The 20,084-nt window shown below is 35.1% G+C and overlaps 1 protein-coding gene across 10 annotated transcripts in view; it reads left to right on the top strand.

The window, feature by feature from the left end:
- Window positions 1-7,642: 7,642 nt before the first annotated feature.
- Window positions 7,643-20,084, top strand: part of LOC106076356 (uncharacterized) — a 49,217-nt gene continuing 36,775 nt past the window's right edge. For 8 of the 10 annotated variants that reach the window (XM_056042518.1, XM_056042515.1, XM_056042517.1 and 5 more), the window contains exons 1-5: window positions 7,643-7,796; window positions 12,789-12,833; window positions 13,841-13,909; window positions 19,299-19,337; window positions 19,913-19,978. In XM_056042518.1, coding sequence (XP_055898493.1) covers window positions 7,728-7,796; window positions 12,789-12,833; window positions 13,841-13,909; window positions 19,299-19,337; window positions 19,913-19,978 — 288 coding nt within the window. In that variant the 5' untranslated portion in view covers window positions 7,643-7,727. The remainder of the gene's footprint in view (window positions 7,797-12,788; window positions 12,834-13,840; window positions 13,910-19,298; window positions 19,338-19,912; window positions 19,979-20,084) is intronic. The other 2 variants (XM_056042521.1, XM_056042520.1) reach the window with 1 other exon arrangement.

The raw sequence follows: 20,084 nt of genomic DNA, 5'->3' as shown, positions 1-20,084 counted from the left end.
TACCTGACATTAGTTGGAGAAAAGTAAAGGCGGTTGGTCGTTGTGCTGGCCACATTACACCCCCGTTAACCGTAGGCCACAGAATCAGATGACCTTTACATCATCTGCCCTATAGAACACAAGGTCTGAAAGGGAAACCTTTTTTTTTTTGTATTAATTTGGATCAGTCATGCAATTACATTTGTAATAGATTTAGATTAACAGAAATAAATATGTGCGATTAGAAATTTTTAACACTTGTATTTTGTTTATCGCAATTGTATGCGTTCTCAATGCTGTTCCTATTACTTATGTCGACTAGTTGGAAAGAGATTGTTGAGAAAAAACGGGGTATCTGGGTGATCGCTTTTTAAAGGATTAAAAGAAGTAATTGACCTGAATTCGAACTCGAGGGCTAAATCCTTCTCAGGCCAACACGGTAACCACTGTACTAGCGTAGAATCTATGAACATGGAAGATTGTAGAGTTATCTATTGTTTCTATTTCATGTTTTTGTTCACTATGCCGTAGACGACGATATATAAAGGGGACTAATTCAGCTAATGCCATCACTTCAGTCAATTACAATTTCTTTCCCTAGTTCGAGAAATCAAACAAAATTAATTACCAACAGTAAATTACTTAATTGAATATTTTTAAAATTAATTTATGCATTGTCAGGTGAATGAAATAATTGTGCAAATTTTCAGCTTCATCTGAGATTTGGTGAGGGAGAAATAACATGGACAGACATTTTACCAGACAGACAGAAAGAGTGAGTTGATACAAGATTTGAAAATATGAAAACTTTCTATCTCTAATCAAACAGATCAGAGCTGTCCAGAACAGTACCAACCAGATAGAAATTGATCAAGCCAACTATTACATTGGAGCTGGATCTGCCGTCGTGGGTGTTTCGGGAACTGCCGTCGTGGGTGTTCCGGGATCTGGCGCTGGTATCGGAAGTATGTTTGGAAGTTTGGTTATTGGCTGTGCTCGTTATCCATCATTGAAGAGACAGTTAGTGAGTCGGAAGAAAAGGACAAAGGAAGAAAGAGAGGAGTAAGAGAAGAAATAGCTCAATAAAAAGAGATAAAGAAATTTGAAAGAGAACCTCTTTATTATTATTTCACAATGTTAAACAGTTTTTAAAATAAAAGTTTTAAACATTGAAACTACGATAAAGATTCTTGCTTGGTATAGATTTTCAAAATTTCAATTGCATATTTAGTCGAGGTTTTTTTTTTTTTTTATAGAAAACAGAAAAACTATAAATAACTATAATCAGACTGATGCGCCCCCTGGTCATGGCCACATTTTAATATGCTTGCGAGTCTTGGACGCTGACTGCAGAGCTAGAGAGGAGGATCCTAGCAATGGAATTGAGATGCTACAGAAGGATCCTAGGCATCACTTTCAAAGACCGTATCACAAACCAAGAGATTAGCGACAGGGTTACTGCAGCGATCTGACCCCATGATGATCCGCTAACTATTGTAAAGAAGCGCAAGCTTAAAATATATGGCCATATTACAAGATCCACGGTGCTCGCAAAGACCTTCCTTCAGGGAACAGTACTAGGAAAAAGAAGAGGCAGACAAAGAAAGCGATGGGAGGACAACATAAAAGAATGGACAGACCTGCCATTGAAAGAGGTTTTAACTAAGGCAAAAGAAAGAGAAGAATGGAGAAAGACGGTCGACAAATCTTGCTTGGTGACCCAACGGTCCAACAGAATAAGAGATAGGTAAAGATAAAGGTAAAGGTCAAGGTAAAATAAAGAACTAAATTTTTGGTGTATCTTTGAAATGACCTGATGGTACGCTAGGTTTTTGAAATGTTTAGGATGTGCACATCTTAGCACTGCAGAATTGAATTTTCTTATCTCTTCTTTTATAGCACTTAATCATTTCAATTTGGAGGAAGCATTAGACTTTCACTCCAAGATTTAAAACTACTATTAACAAAGTGACAAAGACAGTTTGTGTAGTAACACAAACTCAAAATCGGCCCCCGAAATGGTCCGCTCATGCATTGAAAAAAAGGCAGGTTTCAATATTTTTAGCAAGAATATCAGAAACTATGAACTACAAACTATCAACAACTACGAAAGGATACAAATAGAAGAGACTTGTTGGTGTTGAAAGTGATAGCGATACTGTTGTGTTGTTCGACTAACGACTTGATACCACAGGATACTGAGATTTATCGATGCTATTATTAGGGCCTTGTTAATATTCAGAAATATTCAATAAACTGGTGTTAATGAAGATATAGTTAAATCCTAGGTGTCACTTACAAAGGCTGCATCACGCATGACATGTTTAATGCAGCAACTGGACCCCACGATGACCTGATAACCACAGTTAAAAAACGTAACTCAGACAATATGGCCACATCACAAGGTCCCCAGAGCTCGCAAAGACCTTCCTTCAGGGAATAGTACCAGGAACAAGATGAAGAGGAAGTCAGAGAAAGCGATGGAAAGACAATATCAAAGAATTGACAGGCCTGTCAGTGAATGAAATGGTATCAAATGCTTTGGACAGAGAGGAATGGAGAAGGACGGTTGACAGATCGTTTGGGGGTCAAACAGATAGGAGAAGATGAAAGTGAAGTTAAATGTGAACCTGGTCTAACAGATGTTATGGAATGATTATCGTTTTGCTCTAATTGTTTTGTAAAGGGTTAATCTCTTCATCTCTTATTTAAAGTCTCCACAAATACAACTTTTCCCTTTAGCTAAATGTTCCAGATGTAAGGTGTTATGCTATAATTCACGCCTATAATATAAAACACTGCTTATTAATTGTTGTTTTAAAGTGAATTACACTTTTATACATACATTCTTTAAAAATACAAAAAAAAGCCCAGCGACTATTCTTCCTATACAAACTCAATAGCTTTAAATTAAATAAGACGATCTTAGATAATTTTTACAGCGCGACTATGCTAAATCTGCTAACATACGGAATAACTTATTGACAAGGCAACGCTTCATCTAAACTGTTCAGCCGCCTAAAAAACGTTATAAAGAGGGCATCAAAAATCACACGCACAACATTATCATATTTAAATGAACTTTATAAGCAGAAATGTCTAAGAAAAATCGGAAAAATCTTGGAAGACAAAGGCCACCCGCTCAATCATAACTATGTCAAGTCGACGCGAAGTGGGCGACTGCTGTCAATCAAAACAAGAACAAAGCGGTACAAAAGCTCGTTCGTACCTTACTCGGTCAGACAATAACGACGCCACTCGTTGATCAGGAAACATGAAAAGGACAAAGATGTGTAGTCGCTGAATGAACTCTTTATGTTGTGTCTGTTCTATTTATGTGTATGCTTCTGTTGTGTTGTTTTTATATGAGAAAAGTTGTCCTTGTAATGACAATAAATTTTCATATGGATCAATAAAGCAGTCTTGGTCTTAGTCTTAAATTTTTTTTTGAAATATAGGTAGTTTGTAGAATTGAGATCATTTAACTTTGAAATACAATTAAAAAAAGATGTTTTACAAAAGAACTTACACCAATTGCATAAATGTGTAAAAAAATATGGTAAATAGTCGTCTCCTTTACTAAATAGTCTCCTGTGTTACCGCAACTTCACAAGTACGAGTCGAAGTCAGAGTCAAGTACCAATCTAGGCCAGTCTAGGGGAAGTCGGTTCGGAACAGAGAATGGAGTGCAAATCTTGGAAGATACGTCGGAGCATGAAGCTTTTGTACAGTCAGTGTTACGTTGTTGCCAATTGTACAATATTGGCTGTGATTTATTGGACATTTAAGTATTACGTTTAATTGGAGCCCTGAGTTGTCAAGTTCTTTAAGTTAATGGTGTCGTATGGTGCAGTTTGCAGAGAGCCTGGATAATAAGAAATATTGCAATATTATAAAACAACACTCTTAACATAATGAAGCGAATAAAAAAATCCATTTTTTTTAAATTGAAAAAACGAAACAATTTATTCCAACAACAAGGGCACAGTCATGTCGTCAGATCTAGAAAAATACGTCATTTGGTAGTTTGGTCCGTTACTCTGTCTCGAAGCTATTTCCGTTCCAAGTTTTTTAATGTACCGATGCATCACTAAGGAAATCCCCGATTAGTCTCAACGTCTACGCGTCATACTACTGAGTCATTACAGTGGTGAAGCGCCACGGATCGAGTCACGGTGAAGATGTTCTATAAAATATCTAGAAGTACGATTAAATAACTCTATCTTCTAAACAATGTTACAAAGACAGTTTGTGTGGAAACACAAACTCAAAAATCGGTCCCCGAAGTGGTCCACCCGGGCAGTTAAAAAGCAGGCTTCAATGTTATCAGAATGAAATTCTATTAAAGACGAATGACAGAAAATAATGGAGAAAAAAGGTTAACAGATCTTATGTGGTGCCCCAGCTGTCCAGCAGACCAAAGGATAGGTGAAAGTGAATGTGAAGTTAGATGCGAGTCTTGCTTAACTGATGTCTTATAATGAATATCTAATTGATCTAATTGTTTTGTAAAAGGCCAATCTCTTATTCCTCAAGAAAAATTCAAGGTTACAAAAGACAGTTTGTGTGGAAACACAAACTCAAAATCGGCCCCCGAAAAGGTCCATCCAGGCAGGCTTCAATATTTTCAGAAAGAACATGCAAATGAAATTATATCAAAGACAAATGAGAGATAAGAATGGAGAAAGAAGGTTAACAGATCTTGTGTAGTGCCCCAGCGGTCCCGCAGATCAAAGGATAGGTGAAAGTGAATGTAAAGTTAGATGTGAACCTGGCCTAACTAGTTCCCCTTTTCGACCTTGTGGTCTATAGGACAGATGATGTAAAGTTCATCTGTTTTTGTGGCCTACGGTTAGCGAGGGTGTCATGTAGCCAGCACAACGACCAACCGCCTATACTTTTCCCCAACTAATGTAAGGTACCCATTAGAGCTGAGTGGACTCGAGGTGCCCAAAGATTCCAAAGTTGAAAATCCCAGTCTTCACCAGGATTCGAACCCGGACACCCAGTTCGGAAGCCAAGCGCTTTACCGCTCAGCCACCGCGCCTCCCTTGGCTTAACTGATGTCTTATAATTGATCCAATTGTTTTGAAAAGGCTCAATCTCTTATTCGAATCCTCAAAAAAAAAAAATTAAAACAAGATTTCCAGATACCATTTTTTTTTCATAAAAATGATGTTTATAAGATTTTCGCTTTCAGAAAAAAAAGAGTAGCCGTTGCATCAGAACTTTGAATGGTCTAAAATATTGTGATGTCAGATTTTCACTTTCTTTTTTAGTTTATGAGATCTAAACGGGACGGACGGACAGACGGTCAGACGGACAGACGGACAGACATTTCGCACAAAACTAATAGCGTCTTTTCCCCTTTCGGGGGCCGCTAAAAAAAAATCACAATTTTTTTTTCTTTGGTTAAGTGTTCTATGGCTGTTTTGGGCTTTGCAGTTCACGCAATAATATGAAAAACTACTTATTAATTGTTGTTTTAAATTATGTCTGACTTATATGCATACTGGGAAAATTTTTCTCTTTAAAAAAATTGTTAACATTTTTTATGTGTAAGTATAGTAATTAATATAACAGATCTTACATAACTTAACAATACACAAATATATATAAAAAAAATTTAAAAAAAAAATCTACAACCGTTTGCATAAATGTGTTAAAAATATGGTAAATTGCAGTCTCTCCTAATAAAGAGCCTCGAGTGTTTGTTACTATTAATAGTTAATAATTGTAAAAGTATTTTTATAAAAAAAAAACTTCTTGCATAAGTGATTTAAAAAATTAGACTTTTCGCTTTCAGAAAATAAAAAAGTAGCCGTTGCATCATAACTTTGTATGGTCTAAAATATTGTGATGTCAGATTTTCACTTTCTTTTTTAGTTTACGAGATCTAACAAATGGTGGGACTCAAATAACAGTCACGTGATATATTATTTATAAATAGATTTAACACAGGCATTGAATTTCTACTAAATATATTTAGTAGACAAAAAAAAAAAAAGACAAGAAATGTAATTATCAGTATTATATTTTGAGGATGCCTGTCTATTATTTCATTGGTGCTAAGAACACACACACAAATTCGGGCCTGGTCTGTTTTGTAAAAACGCATGGTGTCAGTATTTCCTGTTTTCAAGTCGTAGGTAAGGGTGGTCTGTGATTTAAAAAAAAATGATTAAGGATAGCTGTGACGATGATAATGTTCAAAATAATAGGCTGATCATTGTATGCATTGAAAGCATTGATTATCATACTGCTACATCTGGTAACTGAGACTCCCATGTGTGACCTCAACGTGACTGCAACTGAATGCAATTGGAAAAAGAGACCAATGTAAATAGCAACAGTAGAAAGCTCAATTTCAAGGTAAGACTACACAAGTTAAGGGATTTACAATACCTATGTCAGAAAGAGGCTATAATCAATAAAAATACAAAAATATTGCAGTAACTTCCGGAGATTTAAAAGTTACAATGTAGTTAATAGAGATTAATGTGAGTCAGGAAATAGAGAAACAGAGGGATTAATAAGTCAGTAAAAAGAGAAAAAGAGAGATTAATGTGAGTCAGTAAATAGAGAAAAAGAAAGACTAATGTGAGTCAGTAAATAGAGAAAAAGAGAGATTAATGTGAGTCAGTAAATAGAGAAAAAGAAAGACTAATGTGAGTCAGTAAATAGAGAAAAAGAGAGATTAATGTAAGTCAGTAAATAGAGAAACAGAGGGAATAATGGGAGTCAGTCAATTCAATTGTGTTTCTACTCTATTAGACATTTTTATAAATGGCGGGAAAACTATAAATAGCCAGCTTGTTGGTGTATCGAGTATACCGAATCCAGGAACTGTGGATGAGATGTAGGCCCTACATGTTTAAAGGTGCATGATCATGTTTGTGCATGTTTAGCACTGAGAAATCCAATTTTCTAAGCTTGTAGCACAAAACTATCTCATTATGAAGGTAGGATCGCACTTTCAATCTAACTTCAAACTTATTTGAACAACTCACTAGCAGTAGTAATAAAGGAGATTTAACACAAAGATCAACAGCCATGTATTAAGCTATTGTTCAAATTAGAGCTCATTTTTTTTATTTAGTTGCCAACTTGACATTCTTTAGTTTTGAGTAAAAATCTCCACTATAATTGTGAAACGAATACATTTGTATTACAGTAAGTGATCGTATTTGTGATAGCCACTCTTTTCTTTTCATTCATACTTTAGATTACATTATGTATTGTCCTATACGTAAACTAAAAATCTCTGAAAGATAAATGTGGACTCCTTAAAACTTGTTTGAAGCCTCGTCACTGCTCTTTATCATGAATTTTAATAATAAAAAAATTCCTACATCATTTCGGCACCCGAGATTCTAACTATTTCAGTTTCTACTTTCTCGAATTATTGAGTATGCATTTCTCTTTTTTACTACGAGATTCAATTACTATTAAACGACACCCTTCCTGAAATTTAAATGACATATATTCGCATTGCAATGTTCTCATTGCGAGGGTACCGGAATATAAAAGATTTGAACCATCCATGCTCTCTGTTGATTTGCTCGTGCAGCGTGCCTGTAAGACCCAACACCTGTACAGGTGAGAACCTCATTAATTCCGTGCTGATGCTGGCGTGAAAGCAAAGCGTGGGCTCACGTGACTAGATATATGTCTTTGAGCTACCCATTGTAGAGTTAAACTAGAACGTGAAGTCATAGAACTAAGAGATCTCCTGTTGTGAAAGAAAGATGTCGCTGACTGTGATTGTGACAGCCATTGTGGTATCTGGACATCTTTTGGGCGGCCAGTCTTTTAGTGTAAGTAGAATTTAAAGGGATTGGTGGCTGCGTGGTAAAACACTTGAATTCAGAACCGAGGGGTCTAGAGTTCGAATCCCAGAAATGACTAGGTTTTTTTTTTTTTTTTTTTTTTTTTTTTTTTTTTTTTTTTTTTTTTTTTTAAGGTTTTTTAGGTTACCCTTAAGTCCACTCAATTCTAATGGATACCTGACAATAGTCGTTGTGCTGGTCATATGTCACCCTCCTTGACCTTGGGCTACAGAAACAGATGACTTTTACATCTTTTGCAAATATCGCAAGCTCTGAAAAAGGAACTATAATTTAACGGTATTATCTCTGTATAGACAAAGAAAGTTTCATTTAAATGTTTGAGGCAGCAGAAGAACTAGTTACAAATCCCTCATTAATAATCTCACCGGCAATTAACACCGCTGCCTTTGAATCGTAACAGGAGCCTCCATTTCCAGATCAATCCATATAGGTGGTACAAATGGAAAAAGATGATAGTATGGCTAGACAAGGTACACATTACATTATATGTCAGCTGAACGATTCATGAGCGCCTCACACATTGCTGAATGACTGTATTCTGCGCCCAATCACCGTAACTCTATATCAAAGGGGAGAGAATAAAATATATTCAAAAGCTATCACGTTATAACTGCATGCTCTAAGACAGGGGTTCTCAACCTCACTCTGACCGAGGGCCATTTTAATATCCGACACTCGAGTCGCGGGCCACATGAAGAAAAAAGGAGGGGGAAATGGAATTCTACAATAAACCAATTTTCATTAGAAACCCGTGAATCTAGTATTTACATTAATTCATGAGAAGTTTATCCAAAACTACTTTTAAATATCCGGCTGCATAGTTGAGACGCGAAGTCGAAGAACTGAATCTAGAATTCTAGATGTTCGTCTAAGAGACGATACGATTACGTAGCATAGGTTTCGCACGATTCATCACTGAACAAGTTTGTCTCACTAATGCACTAATACGTGCTTGTAATTATTGGGAGCAGATGAAGAAAACTGCTCAGAATCGAGTTCGGAGGAGAGGTGTTGCGGCCCTAAGCTCCCCTGGGAGTGCACAGGATTAAGTCAGTAAGTCAATTATTGTGATCATCCATAAAACTTGTTTTCGGAGATTTCGAAATGTTTATGCAAGAAACACGGAGTCGATTTGAATAGCCTGCATCACTTGAAATTTATCAAGCAAGGATGTCTAGTTTGTAAGTCACATGGTAAATAGATTTTGTTGGTAAATAATTCAACGAGACCACAGAAGCTCGGTACCATTTTACTTCTAAAAACTATTGCTGTCAACAATAGTTTTGGCACTATCAGTTGTCACTCCCACTAATTTTTCCAAGTGAAAAAAATTCTCTGTAATGGTTGAAACTTTTTTGTCAGTGTTTCGCCACTGGCGATCTTATCCATGCTCCAAATAGCTACAACTTTTCTGATTCTAAAACTGTTGATTTTGTCGCGAATAAATACCAAAATTTTGAGCGGTATCAGATATGTCGGTAGACTCGTCAGCGGCAACAGAAAATAGAAACAGAAACAGAAAAATGCAGGCGACTCATTTTCTTCTCATTTTAGGTAAATACTCTCATCCATTCCTCTACTCTAGGTGTAATCTATCAATCTAACTATCAATCTAACTATCAATCTAACTATCAATCTAACTATCGCGTATCAAGTCAAGAATGCCGCCTTATTTATTTATTTAATTTCCTAAAGCTGTTAAATCTTATGTTCTTTAAATAGAGCCACTCTTTCTGTATAAAACAAATATGTTGGCTTAGTATCGGTACCAATCAATTTACTCTATATATTTAAAGATATTTTTTATACTTTTTTTTTGGACAATGGATTTTCAACACTTTGTGCCCACGTTTCGGCGGGCCGGATAGAACCATGTCGCGGGCCGGATGTGGCCCGCGGGCCGTATTTTGGGCATCACTGCTCTAAGAGATTCGAAACATGACCAAAATGGTATTCGGGTTACCCGAAGACCTGTTTTAAAAACGTATACTAAAACATTATGGCCACATCACAAGGTCCTCGTGGGCTCGTAAAGGCCTTCCTACAGGGAACAGTACCAGGGGGAAAAAATCGGCAGAGAAAATGATGGAGAAACAAATTGAAAGGATGGAGGGGTTGGACATTGATGGAGATTCTAATCAAGGCACAAAATAGAGCGAATGGAGAAGACGTTTCACAGATCATGTGTGGTGCCTTAATGATTCAACAGACTAGTGGATATCAGGGGCGTAACTAGGGATTTGGGGGCCCGGGGGGATTGACCTCTTTGGGGGCCCCTTGCATTTTGACATTGGACATATGACATGGGATAATGTACGCAAAAATATATAAGCCCCAAATCAAATTGGTTCAGTATATCAGTAAATTTAACAAAAAGTAATCAAGACTCTTTTAATAAATAATACCGTTGTTTATTAGTTAAATAATGCACAAGTGACAAATCTCAATTGATATCGCTTCACGTCGTGAATTCTGTGCAGCAAAGACACCTATAACATCAACTACATCGATCATGGGCGTAGCCTGGATTTTTTTTCGGGTGGGGGGGATTTGGGGGGATTCCTCCCCGCCCCTCCCACCCCCGGCAGAAAAAAAAATATATATGTGTGTGTGTTTGTGTGTACATAATTAATCTTTATTACATTCTGACCCTTTCGGAAGACGTTTATTGTTTATTGTAGACTCCCCGCCCTTGCTAGCAAGGGGAACTGGGGGAGCTCGCAGCGCTCCCCCAGCGCGGGGCGAAGCCCCACCGCCGAGCACTATTTCTGGTATTGAAAGCCAACAAAATGCATATTCTGAGGTATCTACAGTGCATTATCTTGCTAATTTCTTTAGCAGCTTCCCGTATATGCAGTCCAGACTTTTGTAGTTTCTTCTGAACTATAGTAATTGGGCGCAAGAGCTTTAACCAGAATTCAAGATAGGCAAAAAAATCTTAATTTTCCACTGCATGAAGAAGATTCTGTGCTAATATTATATGGTATTATGTCATTGTTGGTTGTTTATGTTTTCTACGCAAGCAAAAGGATTCAGAGCATACAAAAGTGGGAAAGATCCATATCTCGTTATGCTCGAGTATAGAAATACTCCGATAAGCGGACTGCCGTATTCACCATCACAACTGCTGACGAGTAGAAGACTCAGGGAATCATTCCAACTGATCACAAACTATTGAAACCATCGGTAGCTGAAAATGCAGAGACATTACTCAACAAACGACAGATGAAAAGCAAAGTGAAATACAATGCAAAAGCAAGACTACCTAAAGATTATTCTGTCGGAGAGTTCGTCTAGGTCAAACATGTCAGAAAGCAGTTGTCATAAAAAAACATTCAGCAAACAGATCTTACATCATAAAGACAAACGGAAAAACATACAGAAGAAATCAACGCTTTTTTAATAAGAGTTTCGATGAAGACATCTCTGGGTACTATTATATCGATGGAGACAATGAACTGCAAACTGTTGGAACAAACGAAACTGACAGTTATAGACCAACGTCTAGAGAACTTGTTGTGCCAGTCAAGACAACCAGAAGTGGACGAATTGTTAAAGTTCCTAGTAAACAGGGCTGGCCTTAGGCCACTGCAGCCTATGCGGTCGTAGTGGGCCCGCGCTTTCATAGGACCCGCGCTAATTCTAAGTGTACATTATTAAATTAAACCATTATAACGTATATAAAATAACAGGGTTTTCTCGACCTCCTGATTTTTCAGGCCCTCCAAGAAATCTCACGAAAAGGCGAAATATACGATAAAGTCCTGAATTTTTTTTTTTAATTTATTCAAATCTCCTGAACAATAGACAAAATTGACATTTTGGGGTGCCTATAAATAAAAAGTGGCATTGCGAGATTTTATTTGATAAAAATTTATTGCAAAGACGAAAGTATGCCTATTTTCTAATTAAACAAAAATAATATTGACATCCGTTTCGCATAGGGCCCCGCAAATGCTAGGGCCGGCCTTGCTAGTAGATATCACTCTTAAGAACTTTAAATAGAAGGGTGTGATAATAACTTCAAAAGGAAGGATGTGCTAATATTATATGATATTACGTTATTGTTGGTAGTTTATGTTTTGTGCGAAAGCAAAATGATTAGATGGAAATAAAAAGAGAGTTTCCATTGGATTGAGGAAAGATGAATAGAGGGGTAATAACTCGAGTATGAAGCTAAATTCTGAAATTATAGACGCCAAACCCGAATAATGGACTATTCTAGCATTATTAAGAATAACTTTTGGATCTGTTATACTCGATTCTGTAAATTTTGCTTAAAGGTTGATTAGTGTAGCCATAAAATACTCGCCATTTAGATCTATTATTAGTAAAGGTAACAAGATACCTGGAATTCGCTGTATATCATGCAGTTTTATTCCTGGCAACAAAGTTTAAAATGTAAAACTAACTTTAAAAAAAACTTTGATTTCTGTGGGAAAAAAATATTTTTAAATGTCAACAAAGTCAACGTACTAATAGACCTAAATCTAGGTTTAGTCCTTGTGATAAATTTAATCCATAAATGTTGAAAAAAAAAAAGACACCCGTGACACTATTTGTCAATCAAATATATTAAATTTATGTATTTACAAATAAATTTCGGACACCCATTTGGGGGCCCCCAAACCGGGGGGATTTTAAAATTCTCCCCCCCTCCCCCCCCCTTAGTTACGCCACTGGTGGATATGTGAAGGTGAAGTATTTTGATAGTAAAGAAGAACATATCTATCGACACTTGCTTATTCAGATAGCTAGAAACTAGCAAAATTTAAAAAAAAAATATTCTTTAAAAAAAAAAAAAAAAGCTTACCTAACGGCGAGGAACTCCACCCTTAAAACTATATCTACGAATAATGTACACGTTATTTGCCTTATTCGATATCAAACAATAGAATTATTTACCAATAATTAATTGACTAATTAATTATTTTCGTTTCTTGACTCATGTTTTTTTAGGTCAATAATCTTCAGCTGGACTCTGAGAATGTTAAACGTTTTGCGGTAAGTTGTTTTTTCTCCAACATTTTACACCTAAAATCTAATTTAATACGCAATTTTTATAATTGAACAATTGTAGTTTACAACGCATTTTTATTTTCGAACCAATATTGATGTGTCTTCTTGCAATCAGGGCGCACTATTTGTCCTAGGTTTTAAAAAGTCGTTGGTCAAAAAAAGGCTAAACATGTAGGACGCAGCATTGGGACAATAGGAATATGGGACATTCGTATGTCTTTAATTTGCATGATTTTCAGAAGATCATCTTCGTGTTAAGTTAGAGGTTTTGCCACTTAAAGCAAGTGACGGAAGAATTTGGACCATTCTTAACCAAAAAAAGTTGAGAAGAATAACATTAGCGGAGACATATTGTAATGTCTTGTAATTTTTCTGGACAATGCTGTTCATTTTTACAAGGTCAAAAAAAAGAAGATGAAATATAGATTAATTAAAAATAATTATTTTTTTAAAACGATTGTTATAATGTCATTTTACTAAATATTCATAGTTGGATTGATAACTACAATGAAAGCAAAACGTTATATTTGCCTCCCCCCCCCCCACGTCCATTTTGCCAAGACGTCGAGCACTCCCCCCAGAACGCACGTCCCACAGTTTGTGAAATGCTGACTTATTATATTAGACCTACATTTGGTAGATTAAGTACTTGTTTAAATATTCACCTATTTTTTTCATAGATCTAGATAAAAGACTTTTAAGGACCGAAGTCTAGATCTAGATGTATCAATAAACTAGTACTAGTCCCTAATCTAGATTAGAGATTATTGTCTACTTCTTCTCCTAGAGTCTACTGTAGAACTAGAATCTATTTAAATTTAAAAAAAAGATTTAATTCTCATATCGTTTTCTTGAGAACTCGGAATTGCATTCACACCAGTCCAAATGGATTTTGTTTTATCTTATCTTTATATTCTATCTACTTTCACTTTGCCAATCTATGAGCTTAACCACTGATACATATAAACCTATTTTTATTTCAATCATCGCAGCCTTCTTCTTCTGGTGGAGGCGGGTGGGGTGGAGGTGTAGTCTCCAGACGTGAATCTACAAACGAAGCGGTAAGTCGGAAATCATATGTAATGAGTTAACTATTGTCCTATTTCAATAACTCTAACCTTATTTAAATATCAATATCCCTAAATCTCTATTCATAATTTCTTTTTAAAAAATCTTAACAGGACTTCAGATAAGCAACTAAAATACATTTTTGTTAATTTTTTTTTCCATTTCAAAATTCTCAAAGAAAAACAAAAACAAACAAAAAAACAATAAAAAAAAATAATTCTTAAGACATCACAATAGAGAATGTGAATGTATAAAGATAGGTGCATCGTTTAGGTAAGTCACAACTAACACAATGCGTAACCTAGACAAGACATGAAACATATTTAAGGACACTAATAGCTATATATTTCAACTGCGTTTCACTTAAATCCAATTCAAAGTGTTAAAAGGTCGTCCTAAAATCGCAACAGCTGTAATCGGCTCCCAAAAGCGGAAAGCAGCTATTAGTTTTGAGTGGTCTGTCTGTCCGTCTGTCCGTAAGTCCGTCAAAAACTACACTAATTTTTATTATTCTCTTTTAAAAGTAAAAACAGAGGAGACTTTATTAATGGCAGTGTACGTTTTTCAAAAACTTATATAAAAAAAAATATTAAAGTTTTTTCTATTTTTTCTTTTGTTTTCGTTTAAGAACATGTTTGTCTACGTTTTGCCACGTGCTGTTTGACTTTTACAATTGCGTTTTAGTATTTTATTGCGCTTGAAAGTGACAACATTGTCAAAAATTGAAAAAAATGAAACCTGTTCGGAAAACGTAAGTAATAACACATTTATATAAATATTTTCAAATAAAACTACTTGATTTAGAAACATAAAGTATTCTAGTATTATAATTATTTAATAGATTTAACATTTATAGCATGGTCTTTTCAAATTTTTATTTTTTGTAACGTACACTCCCAGTGTACATGGCAGGATATGCCACTGTAGGAATCAATTACTGATATATGAATCGAAATAAATCAAGACTTCATTTAGAACATAGATATGTTTGTTTTAACCAATATTATCATATATTATTGCTATACATAATAGATACCCTTATAATTGCAAATTTTAGAACTAATAATGATGATTATAAGGTTATTATTTGAAAACATATAAACAATAATATAATAATTCCTTTTATATATTTTCTTTGTTTTGTTTTATTTTACTTCATGCAGTTCTCCTAGGCTATAGTATTTAACTGACTACTTAGAAAAATATTTGTCCCATTAGCAAATTATAATCCTATTGATGTATGTTTTTTTGAAAAAAAAATTATAATAATAATTATAGATATTTATAATTTTTTTTTAGGGTCTCAAGTAAATATTAACAGTTCACAATGTCATCATTAAGAATCAAGATGATAACCTGATATCTAATAGTAAATAAATGAATTAGACAAAAGCATGATTGAGTTTCAATGACATTAGAATCTTATAATTTGTTATTAGGTCCTTGTGTTATATCATAACATAATATGTTTACCTCTATGACACCGTTTTTTATTATGTATACTTATTTTTTTTACCATTTAGTCACAATTTAGTATAGCTAATTAGCAGAGCTAATATGACAAGGGAATTGAGTCTATAGACTTTATCAAAGCTAACAAACTTGAAAATGCCAAAACTATGACAGCGACCCAATGAAAAGAATTCGAAAAAAACTGATAAGCATATGAATATACGAATATACGAATATACCAATATATAAAGTATGTTTGGTTCAACCGCACTTCAAATATTAAAATCTTTGCTTATGGACATGATCTTTGAAAATCTCATTATTGTAGTATTATTTGTTGTTGTAAAAAATATAGCTGGATAGTACTGGTTAGTACCATATAATGTTGTACATTTGATGCCTATTTTTTTACTATATTGTTATAATTTTTAGTAAAAAAAAAGCAATAAAATATACTTTTTTTGCATTAAAATGCTAATTTGTGTGTTTTTCAATGTTATTAACTAATCTATTTTCACTTAAAGATTGTAAAAAAAAAATTATTATTTTTTTATATAATGTTCCTCATGGGGCCACTTCCTGCCACGTACACTGCCAGTGTACATCTCACAGAATCGTTACTATATGGAATTTTTCAAAAATTCTTTTTGCAGTGTCTTAGTTTGACCGATAGAAATTGATATTTAATAGAAAATTTATATTTAATGCAGTAATAAAGTTTTGGTAGTTAATGGGATGGATGCAGTTTTCCTGTATAATTAAAAGCATTTGTAATGTTTTTTAAAATATATTTATTACTAAATTAAGTAACTTCTGTTATAAAAGCTACTAATAATTAGAGAATTTGTTTTCAAAAGAAAAAAGATGCATTTGATATGTATTGAAGTCAAATATATTGTACAACAATAACTATATTTATTTAGCATTGTTTTCTTCTATATTTTGCACAAAGTTCCAAAGAGAAAAAGTAGGGCGAAATGACTCTGGATCAGAAGAATGTTTTTTGGACATTCCGCTTGTTTCGCTTGGTGCGTTGTCGCTGGGCGGTGGTGTCAAATCCTGAGTCACAGGTTCGAGCCTCGGTCGGCGCATGCCCTTATTTTCGTAGCATTTTAATTCACTACTTTCTCTCTTAAAAACTGGTGCTGTTATTTATTTATGTTTAATATATGTATGAGTCATTTGTTTCAGCACCTAGCTTCAACTCTATGTTTACATTTACAGCATTATTTCTCGTACCCACTGAAGCTTCTATATGTAATGTGTTTATGTTGTCAACTTGTCTTTGTGAGAGATATACAATTAGATAGAGCCATCGTTTGTCTAATGCATGCCTAACGGCTGTCTGTGTCGGCTCTATCGAAGTTGTTTGTGAACGGATGCTGCGAGGGTGGGAGAGGGGCTATCTGGGGCTTGTGACCTTTGACCACTGGGGTGGAGTTTGCATACGGGCGAAATGACTCTGGATCAGAAAAATTTTTGTTGGACATTCCGATGGTCTAGAGCAGTGATTCCCAAAGTGGTCTATATAGACCCCCAGGGGTCTACGAGGACTTCCAAGGGGTCTATGGAAGTGAAAAAATATATTGGGGGTCTATGACCTGTAAATGGGGGTCTACGAGAGTGGATCTCATTTAAGCATGTCGAGACTTTATATTTCATTTCCCATTAATGATTTTACCTTAGTTAATCCTTTCAATTGTAACTCTGTTAGTCTAATGAATTTTTTTAAAAATTTTAGTATCTTATTTTAAACATTGTATTTTTGTTTACATGAAAGTAACATTGTACATGGCCTTGTTAAAAAGAACTGTAGAAAGTACAGTGTTGGTTACTAGACATTTTTCTGTATTCTTCCTTGTCGAACAAGCCATTTCATATGTGCTTTTTCTATAACAAAGTTTTAAGCTAAGTTACAACGAAACTATCTAACCTGGAACACCATTTGAGACAATGACAACATGATAAAATAGATTGAGATTTGAAATACTTTCCAACACTTTTAGTTCAGAACAGTAGAATCAAATGTTTAATTTAACATCCTAAATGAAAAGAGGTTTGTGAGTGTCTTACAATATTTTTTCTTAGGCCTATATCAAACTCCAGAAAACTGCACTATTAAAAGCCACACACATCTGATATCATAGTAAACATTTCTCTAAACAACAATACAGTTCAAAGGTGTAATGGTAAGAGGAGTTAGAACACTGGAAGGTTCTTATGTAATTACTTGCAAAAGACATACTTCTAAAAAAAAAAAGCTGTACTAGTTAACCTTGCCTGATAATATAGTGTTATTATTATCATGCTTTCTTTTTGCTATGAATTAAGAAATCCATAAAGATCTGCTCATTGCCTGAAACTTTGATCAATTGATCCTTCATAATGAAGTATGATAGTTGTCGAAAGGCTTATGTTTGACAATATTTATTTCTGAGTTCTTGGGTGCTAAAAATCCAATTTTAACAGACTCATTTCATAAATTTAATGAGGCTAACGCTACAAGGTGATTACCTAAATTTGATCAAAACGAAGGCATAATCTCAATGTGAGGATTAAGTAATGAAACATACAATAGATGGGATGAATTTTCCAAATTTTCAAATTTAAAACCAACATCATCTAATCGAGAAGTTATGATAGATTAAATCTAACTAAATTGAACTCTAATGTTGAAATGTTACACAAACTTGCTATCCACTAGGCCAGTGTTTCCCAAACTTTCAACATATACCAAATAGGCGTACCCCTTCAATAATTTTCGTAAATCTAAGTACCCCTTTCTCTTCAACCCCTTAAAAAATAGAATAATTGTTGAAAATAATAAACGAACTTTAGGGAATACTGCAATAGGCGTTTTTTTTTGTTTTTTTTTTTTTTAGTCAATTCCTATAATGCATATTAAATCTTATTTTGCGTCATTTTAATATGAATTTCATCAATGAATGGCCTAGAAATCAGTGAGAAAAAACACAAATGAAGTTGAAGAATTTTCCAGAAAATGCAGGGGGTCTACCGAAGAATAGAAAACATGGCAAGGGGTCTACTTGACAAAAAAGTTTGGGAACCACTGGTCTAGAGGCTAGTTTCGCTTGGTCCGTTGTCGCTGGGAGGTGGTGTCGAATCCGGAGTCATTGTTTCGAGCCTCTGTCGGAGCATGCCCTTATTTTCGTAGCATTTTAATTCACTACTTTCTCTCTTTAAAACTTGGTCCCTGCTGCTATTCATTTATGTTTAATATATGTATGAAAATTTTGAAACTTGCCTTTTTGCCTGATTGAGTGAACCGATTCTGAGTTTATGTTTCCACACCTACAATCTTTATAACCTTGTTTGTTTGTTTGTATTTCATTGAGATCCTTGTTTCATGCAAAGTAGGCGTCAATGTCATATGTCATAGGATTTTTTATTTCGTGGGTGGGGGGTTGGTTTTTTTTTTCTCCCCTTTAACATATGTAACTCTTCCTGGAGTTAGTGGAAATACAGTAGACATCTCGTCCGTGCCAGATAGGGGTTCTGGGGTGGAGCTCTGGTGCAAAGCATTATTCCCGGTGTTTTAAACGAAAATAATGCATATTCAGCTAGCCTTATATTAAAAAATTGTATTTCCAAAAACCAAATCTGCTATTCAGGGGTGTTTGTATGTGTGTGGGGGGGATGGTTCGTTTCAGGGGGGTGAACCCCCGATCCCCCCAGGCTTCGCCTATGCATTGGTGTATTTAAGAACAGAGTAATTGCGCAGCAATGCCGTAGTTTGAATTTGTTTAAAAGTTAGTTTAAAACTAAAATGATATCAAAAGTTTCCATGCGTGCCGAAAATAGCTTAGAGGGTTCTATTTTATATATATATAATTCTAGTTTTACTTTTTCTCTTCATAAAACAAAAACGTTCATTTTGAATCTCTATCGATTTGTTTTCTTATACTTCAGCTGGACTCTGATCTCCACGAGAACGCTAAACGTGTTGCGGTAAGTCTTCCTCCAGCTTGTCACTGACCTATGTTTTAATATATTCACTCTTATCCTTGGCTTACTCTTGGATGGACAATGTCCCTCCTAGGTGTCAACGTAACCCCGATAGTCACCTCTGTCGTGTCGTCATCCATTCCTTCCTTTCCATTGTTTCAAATTGTATAACAATGGCTCTTTTCTTATTTCCTTCTCATACTAATATAATTACTTCACGTCATGTAATTAATATAATTAGTCCCTTAATAGACCCTTAGAAAATCTTAGTTACAATGTGATCTCAAACATTTATCTCTGTCTCAGTCTGTCTGTCTCTTGGTCGAGAGGCTAAGTGCCTTGAACTAGGCTTGGCTTGGCTACCTATGAAGGGGGCTCGAGTTCGACACCCGACTCGGGCAGAGTTGTGTTTACTGGGCGCCTAAAGGCAGCACGGTAAAACCTTCTCCTTGATTCCTCCTCCCCGCACTGATCCACAACTGAGATTGGAACAAGGCGCGCTGATCATGATATAAGCATGAAAGTAGCGCTATACAAAAGTCATAATTATTATTATTATTATATATATATCATTGCAGCCTTTTTATGTAGGAAACAGATGGGGTGGAACTGTAGTTTCCAGACGTGAATCAAGAAATGAAGCGGTAAGTCCGATAGGATATGCATATAGTTAACTATTGTCCTATTTAAATAAAAGTATCCAAACATATCTATTCATATTTCCTTCCATAGTAGATCCATCGGCACTTT

This window comes from Biomphalaria glabrata, chromosome 9 (genome assembly GCF_947242115.1).
Source record: "Biomphalaria glabrata chromosome 9, xgBioGlab47.1, whole genome shotgun sequence".
NCBI classification, from domain to species: domain Eukaryota; kingdom Metazoa; phylum Mollusca; class Gastropoda; family Planorbidae; genus Biomphalaria; species Biomphalaria glabrata.
This window is presented reverse-complemented; position numbering and strand designations above follow the sequence as displayed.